Raw genomic sequence first — 8,188 nt, 5'->3', positions numbered from 1 at the left:
ATGTACTGCAAGGCACCGGTGAGGCTACGGTAGATAGTAGGGTTATCGAGAAGGTCACCGTCTGCAATGGAGAGTTTGGCGCCCAAATCGACAGGAGTTCGAACAGGATGACAGTCGGACATACCGGCTCGCTCGATGATGTCCAAGGCATACTGTCGCTGAGAGAGGTGGAGACCCGAAGACGAGCGGGAGACGGCAACGCCGAGGAAGTGAGAGAGAAGGCCAAGATCTGTCATGGAGAACTCGCAACCAAGGAGAGAAATAACATAGTCGAGAAACGCCGGAGATGATGCCGTGAGAATGATGTCATCAACGTATAGGAGGAGGTAGGCTGTGTAGGTAGTGGATTTGTAGATAAAAAGAGAAGTGTCGCATTTAGAGGCAACGAAGCCAATGGATGCGGCATAGGTGGAAAAGCGAGTGAACCAGGCACGGGGGGCTTGCTTAAGTCCATAAAGGGATTTCTTAAGAAGACAAACGTGCGAGGGGGCGGTCGGATCTTCAAATCCGAGGGGCTACTGACAATAAACTGTCTCGGCAAGGTTTCCGTGGAGAAAAGCGTTTTTAACGTCTAGCTGGTGAATGGGCCACGAGTGAGAGGTAGCGAGAGAGAGAACGACATGAATGGTGCTCGGCTTAACTACTGGAGAGAAGGTTTTGTCGTAGTCAATGCCTTCGGTTTGAGAAAAACCGCGAACGACCCATCGCGCCTTGTAGCGCGCTAGGGATCCGTCAGAGTTATACTTATGCCGAAAAACCCACTTCCCACTAATGATCGGAGCCGTGGAGGGTCGAGGGACAAGCGACCAGGTTTCGTTCTGAAGGAGGGCTCGGTACTCATCACCCATGGCACTAGCCCAGCGTGGGTCGGCCAGGGCTGTGCGGTAGGTGCGGGGAAGTGGTGAGGCACCCTGAAGGTCGGCGAGAAAGTTGAGTCGGCGAGAGGGTATGTGGAAACCTGTTTTGGCCCGGGTGCGCATGTTGTGAGGGTTAGCGGGAGGCGCGATGGCGACAACACGGGGTGGAAGCGGTTGTGGGGTGGGGGGACTACCGGACGAGGGAGAGGCAGGGCTGGTGGACGGCAAGCAGCTGGAAGAACTAGGGTTAGGAGTGTTCGAGCGCGGGGGAGAGTCCGTAGATGTGGAGGCCGTAGGCGTGGAGGCCGGAGATGTGGCCGGGTGCGAGCGCAGAGAAGAAGCTACTGGGGCGGCGTTCGTATGGGGTGAAGGGACTGCCGAGGCAGTGTTCTGGTCAGGTGAGACGGCTGCCGTGGGAGCGGTCGGACCGACACAGAATGGTGCCATGGCAAGGGCCGGCAGTGTGGTAGTCGACGTGGGTGCGGCTGGATGAGAGAAGTCGGTTAGCGAGGGGTCTTGGGGGGTGCGTGAGAAGGGAAAGACGAACTCATCGAAGGTGACATGTCGCGAGACGTAGACGCGACCTGTAGAGGGATCGAGGCAACGATACCCTTTGTGATCACGCGGGTAACCTATGAAGACACAAGTGACCGAGCATGCGGCAAGTTTGTGAGGGGCGGTGGCTTCCGTGTTAGGGTAGCACAGGCACCCAAAGACACGGAGGTGAGTGTATGTGGGTGGTGTTTTGTGAAGGGTCTCGTGAGGGGTGACGAGAGAGAGACGCTTCTTGGGGCGAAGGTTAAGGAGAATAGTGGCGGTGGTGAGTGCATCAGCCCAGTAGCGTGGTGGCATGGAGGCTTGGAGCAGAAGGGTGCGTATCACGTCATTGGTCGAGCGAATAGCACGTTCGGCTTTACCGTTCTGGGAAGATGTGTATGGGCAAGAAAAACGCATCACCGTACCGAAGGGAAGAAAGAAGTCACAATTTTGTGCGCTATCAAACTCACGTCCGTTGTCGCATTGGAGAGTCCGTATGGTCTGCCCAAAATGGGTGCGAACATAAGAATGAAAGAAACGAAAAATGGCAGGAACATCGGACTTGAGTTTGAGAGGAAAAGTCCAGTGGTAGCATGAAAAATCATCAATAAGTAGGAGATAATACTTGCTGCCAGAGGCGCTAGACAAAGGAGCAGTCCAAACATCGCAATGTATAAGATCAAATGGTGCAGCAGTTCGACTAGTGGAGGAAGTAAAAGGGAGGCGGACATGCTTTCCAGTCTGACAAGCATCACACAAGCGCCCATCTGAAATAGGTTTATTACAATGTTCTAAAGTTTTATTTAAACGAAAAGTAGCATCGCCGGGGTGGCCCAAACGCCGGTGCCAAAGGTCGGTGAGGCGGGAGACGATGACTGCGAGGGCGGTGGGGGACGATGACGACGAGGTGGCCAGAGGGAAGATGTCATACAGTTCGCCGTCACTGTTGCATCGAAGAAGCTCCACCTTGGTTGGATAGTCCTTTACAGAGAGACCAAACGGATCAAATTCAACGGAGCAGTTATTATCAGTGGTTAAGCGACGAACGGAAAGCAAATTTTTAATGAGATTAGGGGCAACTAGTACGTTTTTGAGGTATAGGGGTCGATTAGGGTTAGGAAGACAGGAGGAACCAACGTGACTTATAGGCATAGCACTACCGTTTCCGACAAAAACAGGGGGATAATTTGATAAAGCGGCGACGGAGGAAAGCATACCGGGATCAGCCGCTAGATGAGAGGAGGCGCCGGAGTCCGCAACCCAGCCACCGCTGGGCGTCTGGATTGACAGGTTGTGCAGAGCGCTCATCAAGGCGGAGTGGTCGACGGCGTTGGAGATGGCGGCCGCGGGCGGGTGGAAGTACGGCTGCGACTGGTGCTGCTGCGCCTGGTACTGCTGCGGAAGATGTGGCGCCGACAGGAACTGCTGATAAGGAGGAGGCGCCGCCGGCAGGTACTGCTGCAGTGGAGGGTAGCCCATCGGAGACGGCTGCTGGAGGTGGCCGCCGAAGGCGTCGTAGGCGTGCGGCGGCCGCGGACCGAGGATCCCGGGCGCCGGACGAGGTTGAGGTGGCAGTGCCATCGGGTAGGCGTAGACATGCCCCGTCCACGGCGGTGTAGCCGCGGCCCCCTGATACCCGCCATTGTTGGTGTAGCGGCGGCGTTTGTTGTGTCCCTGGTTGGGTGAGGGAGAGGAGGCTTTGCTGCCGCCGAGACCAGCAGCGGGCGGCCAAGCCTGGCCGCCGGAGGCCCCAATCGAGGGCGCGGGCGACGGACCCCTCGGCAGGACAGTGAGGGCCGTGTGATGGGTGGAGCCGGCGAAGTTGTTGCCGATCTCGTCGTGCAGAAGCATGCCGACGGCAACATCAAAAGGGATGGGAGTTGGGGACTTCTCTATAATTTTGGCAGTAGTCTGATGACGATCTTTGTTGATGCCGCGTAGAAGTTGGATGACCAACTCGTCATCATCCAGGATCTTGCCGGCGTCGCGCAGCTGGTCGGAGATGGACTTGAGGCGAGCGCAGAAGATGGAAACGGAGGAGTCCCCTTGACGAGTTTTAGAGAGCTCCGTCTGGAGCTGGAACCGTCGCGCCCGACGGTTGTTGACGAAGAGAGCCTCGACGGAGGCCCAGGTCTGGGCGGCGGTGGCTTCCCGGTCGAGCATGAAGGCGGCAAGCTCCGTCACCATAGCGCCGAGGAACCACCGCTTCACCGCCTTGTTGACGATGTTCTAGCTCGCGTCGCCGGCGTGGTCGGCGAAGTCCGGCGCGATCCAAGAGGCGACGTCATACTGATCGATGACGTCCAGCATCATCCCCCGCCAGACAATGTAGTTGGCGCCGTTCATGGCGAGGCGGACGGGGAGATTGATGTGAGCGCCCTCGATGCGCATGGAGTGCACATACGCGGGCGTCGGATAGAAGGCCGGTGGCGGCGCCGTCTGGAGAGGGAGAGGCACGGAAGTGACACTCAGAGATGGGGTTTCGGGAGGGAGGTTGGTGGTTGGCAGGGGAGATGAAGTGGGAGGAGAGGGAGTAGGGGAGGTAGCCGGAGAGGAGGCGCGGCGGCGGCGGCGGCGGCAGCCGCGGCGGCGGCGGCTGCGTAGACCTCGGTGGCCATGGCGGAAGCGTGGGGTGGATCAAACTGATACCATGTTAAGAATTGAGATGAGGTTGGGATGCATCACGCTTGTATTCATCCACAAGGGGTAATGATATATAGATTACATCAGTGAGAGAGGAGAAGAAGATACACACGCACTCTCTAACTGAATACAACAATCGATCCTAGATCGATGGGTAGTTGCGCTGCATGCGCCATGCAACGTCGGCGGGATAAGGCACACTTGACCAGCTCAAGCCGATAGCATAGGAGACCAATACAAGTAGTCTAACAGCCGGCCGTTGCTCCGTCGCCTCTGTATGTCGTCAACGTCACTGTAAGCCATCTTCCCCTTAATCCGTTAGATCGTTATCCAACGCCTCATATTAGATCCTAGCGAAAGGTTAGGTTATTTGCAATAGACCGGTTTTATTTTTGGTTAACTCATGGTTTAGATCTAGATGGTTTACAGGTTCGGTTTTTTTATTAGCCCGTACTCGTGTTTTGTTAAGTTGAGCCCAAACGCAGTATAGGTTCAGATCGCACCTTGTAGGCCCAGTAGTGTCATCTGTTTTTTTCGTATCTGTTTTTAAAACAGAAAAGTTTCAATCTTGTAAAATCTGTTTCTCTTAGGTTATTTAATTTTATTTGTTGATTCTTTTTTTTCGTAGCTTTGAAGTTTCCTGAAGTTTCTGTAGAAAATAGGTTAGGCCATGTTTGTGTTTATAAAAATAGTTTTATATTAGTTATAGTCAGATTAGTTTTTCTGCCATAAATTGAGTCAGGATTATTATTTTTTTGTGATTCTTTTTGCTACTGCCTAGTTTTTACCGTGCCTAGCAGCAGGAACTTGTTTGGGTATTTTTAGATTATATTAAAATTAGTTTTAGTCGAAATCAAAATTTTCTAGTTTTATTTAGTTAGCTACTATTTTCCTACTATTCTAGTTATTAAATAATTTTAGTTTTCCTAAGTTATAATTTATGTTAGATTAGTTTCTGTAGTTAAAGAAGATGAACTTTTATTTATAGTAGAATAAAAAGTTCTATATTAATTTCTTTGCTAGTATTGTTTTAGGCATAATATGAGTTCTATAATAGCTTTTAATATGATTCTTTTTGCCTCTAGTTTGCATGTTGTTTTCCTTTCTGTTTGTTAGCAAAACCCAAGCTTAGGTTCTGTTAAGAAAAGTTTTAGTTGTATAAAACTATTTCCTAGTTGTTGCTTGATGTGGTGAAAACCTTGATTTGCTTTTCTCCGAGTTTTTCTTTGTTTTTTGTTTGAGTGCTTGGGTGTTTTTCTTTAACTTGTTGTTATGTTATTTGTGCTATACTTATTTGTGCTATTGTTTGACTCGGTAGAATTCCCGGAGTGCGAAGCCTGCTATTACGAGTCGCTAGATTTTGAAGACCGTCGGCCAGGCAAGTCATTTGATCATGTTTATTTTACAATACCTATGATTTTATTGCATTAGAATTATACCTCCCTACCATGCATGCAGTATGAGAGTTTTGTGAAGTTATGTTCTTGAGTAGTATCATGAGGTAGGATGAACCCTTCTTCCTTGTTACCGTTGCCCGGGACGATGTACTTTATTGCTATGCTTTAGTAGACGGGGTTGGTTGAGTGATTCATAAGGGAGATGTGAGAGTCAAGATGATGACAACCCCATGACTTCAAGCTCAAGATGGACTTCAAAATTCACTATTGGGTGGAGGACGGTTGATGGGCACCCTGGAGAAACCAGCGGATGGCCGGGATGCATGGAGAAGCGCCATGACATCTTGCGGAAAGCTTCACCCAGCCACAAAGAGACACATGGATACCCCGTTGACCGGAAGCTTACATGTGCAGCCGCAAGCCATTATGGGCTCTGGCTTGGTCGACCCTAGGCATGAATCTGGCCGGACGATGCTACGAGATGTAGAAGAACGGCAGGATTGGATGGGCACTGGCAGTAGCCCAGAGGAACTCTTCGGAAGACCCTGTTTCGTTCGTCCTGTCTTCAAACACAAAGCAGTGCGGAGACTTAAAGGAGGGAATGATTCTTGCAGGTAAATTGCACAAACCTCTGCAGAGTGAAGACCTAATCGATTAGATCCCCAGTTACGGACAATTTGAGCCTCTGGAACTTGGAGTATTTCGGATATCTCAACACCGAACTTAATAATTTAATTGAGGGGTAATCTAATAATTGGGAATGAGACTTTGGTTGGCGGAACCATCTCAATAACTACCAACATTTTGTAGTATTTGCAAACAAGTCCTTTGTTGTACGAAAAAATTGGCTTTTTCGCAAAACAGTGAAAATTAGAGCCCCACAGCCAAATTGCATACAGTATTAGAAATTTTATTGTTGTTCTCTCTTCATGACTTGCCAGCATATTCAGAAATGCTGACCTACATGGCTGCAACGTCTTATGTTGCAGAGGAGTTTTCCGATTAGGAGTGAGGCTACGATCCACGCTTGGCGATTACCCTATGGAGTCGGATGGACTCGCTATTCGTCTACGCTTCAGCAACTTTATTTAGTTTATTTCTCATGAGTTGGCCTTCGGCTGAATTTATTATCATGTAATAAAGAATCAATATGAGAATCGTGTAATAAATCCAGGTGTGATTGAACTTTGAATCTTTCCATCAATGTACTGTGTGTGCCATGATCTTGGGACGGTACAACTACACAGAGACTTGATCGATTTCGGGTCGGGTCTTTACATAGCAGGTGCATTGCATAAACCAAAAGGCATACGTCTATAAGCAAAGGTACCGAAAGGGCAAGTAAAAGTGGTCTTTTCCTGATCCTCTTTTGACACAGGTATTTGAGAGAAACAAGAATAAACATCTAGAAAGCAAAAATGTGTATTTTTGGATAATCTTTCTAGCATTTGGTCAATAAAAGGTAAAGGGTAATGATCTTTTCTAGTAGCTTTATTTAATTTGCAGAAATCAATTACCATTCTATAACCTGTAACTATTCTTTGTGGGATCAATTCATGTTTATCATTACGAACAACAGTAATACCTCCCTTCTTAGGGACACAATGGATAGGACTTACCCACTAACTATCGGCAACAGGATAAATTATACCTGCCTCGAGGAGCTATAGTATTTCATTTCTTACCACTTCTTTCATCTTAGGATTTAACCGTCATTGGTGATCAACAACTGGTTTAGCGTCTTTCTCCAGTTTTATTTTGTGCTGGCATAGTGTGGGACTAATGCCCTTAAGATCATCAAGAGTATATCCAATAGCAGCATGGTGTTTCTTCAGAGTTTTCAATAATTTCTCTTCTTCCTGCTTTAAAAGATTAGCACTAATAATAACAGGATATATCTTCTTTCCATCAAGATAAGCATATTTAAGAGTATCAGGTAATGGTTTAAGCTCAAACACGGGATTGCCCTTGGGTGGAGGTGGATCTCCTAGGATTTCCACAGGCAAGTTGTGTTTCAGAATAGGTCCCTATTTAAATAATACTTCATCTATTTCCCTTCTTTCATTCATAAACATATCATTTCATGGTCTAGCAAATATTGTTCTAAAGGATCATTAGGAGGCACATCAATAGAAGCAAGACCAATAATGTCATCTTTAATAGGAAATTCTTTATCATGGGGTTGTCTACGAAATTTAGCAAAATTAAAATCATGAGACATGTCCCCTAAACCAACAGTAACAATATCCTTTTCACAATTTATCTTAGCATTAACAGTATTCAAGAAGGGTCTACCAAATATAATGGGACAAAAATCATCTTGTGGGGATATTTAACCTTCCCACACAAGACTTCAACATCTCTAACAATCCCGATTGGTGAAATAGTATCTCTACTAGTAAGCTAATTGTAACTTCAATATCTTCTATCTCAGCAGGTGCAATATCATGCATAATTTCTTTGTATACACTGGTACGCTTCGGTGCTATACAAACGGTTTAAAACCCCTTTCCGCGATGGCATTTGGAACCGTCGCCAAGTGAGTGTGGGCGATAGGGGGTCCTTCCCACGCGCCCCAGAAACCGTCGGGGATAGGGAGCCATGATCCAGAGGCCTTGCAAAACGTAATCGTGTGCGATGCAGCACACACTAAATTCTTTTGCACGTGTAGGATCGGTGATTAAACGTTTCTAATGATGCAGTGAAACCAAATGGTGTGTCATAATGAACCGTTTGGGAAACAGTATGCAAGGC

At 48.2% G+C, this 8,188-nt stretch overlaps 1 protein-coding gene across 1 annotated transcript; it reads right to left on the bottom strand.

Annotated features, from left to right (window-relative positions):
- Positions 1–1,983: 1,983 nt before the first annotated feature.
- On the bottom strand, positions 1,984–4,142 carry LOC123094901 (uncharacterized). Its single transcript, XM_044516771.1, has 2 exons — positions 2,612–4,142; positions 1,984–2,375 (listed from the first exon to the last, which is right to left on the bottom strand). Exons 1-2 carry the CDS (start codon positions 3,579–3,581, stop codon positions 2,335–2,337), a joined length of 1,011 nt encoding a protein of 336 aa, XP_044372706.1. The 5' UTR covers positions 3,582–4,142; the 3' UTR covers positions 1,984–2,334.
- Between the last annotated feature and the right edge of the window lie 4,046 nt (positions 4,143–8,188).

Source organism: Triticum aestivum, chromosome 4B, assembly GCF_018294505.1.
Source record: "Triticum aestivum cultivar Chinese Spring chromosome 4B, IWGSC CS RefSeq v2.1, whole genome shotgun sequence".
NCBI classification, from domain to species: domain Eukaryota; kingdom Viridiplantae; phylum Streptophyta; class Magnoliopsida; order Poales; family Poaceae; genus Triticum; species Triticum aestivum.
This window is presented reverse-complemented; position numbering and strand designations above follow the sequence as displayed.

Excerpts from the sequence above, each read along its gene's own strand:
- LOC123094901 (XM_044516771.1), bottom strand. The coding sequence starts at position 3,581 with ATGGTGACGGAGCTTGCCGCCTTCATGCTCGACCGGGAAGCCACCGCC. Across the intron at positions 2,376-2,611 it reads TCATCTAGCGGCTGATCCCG|GACTATCCAACCAAGGTGGA; the intron begins GTATGCTTTCCT and ends CTCTCTGTAAAG.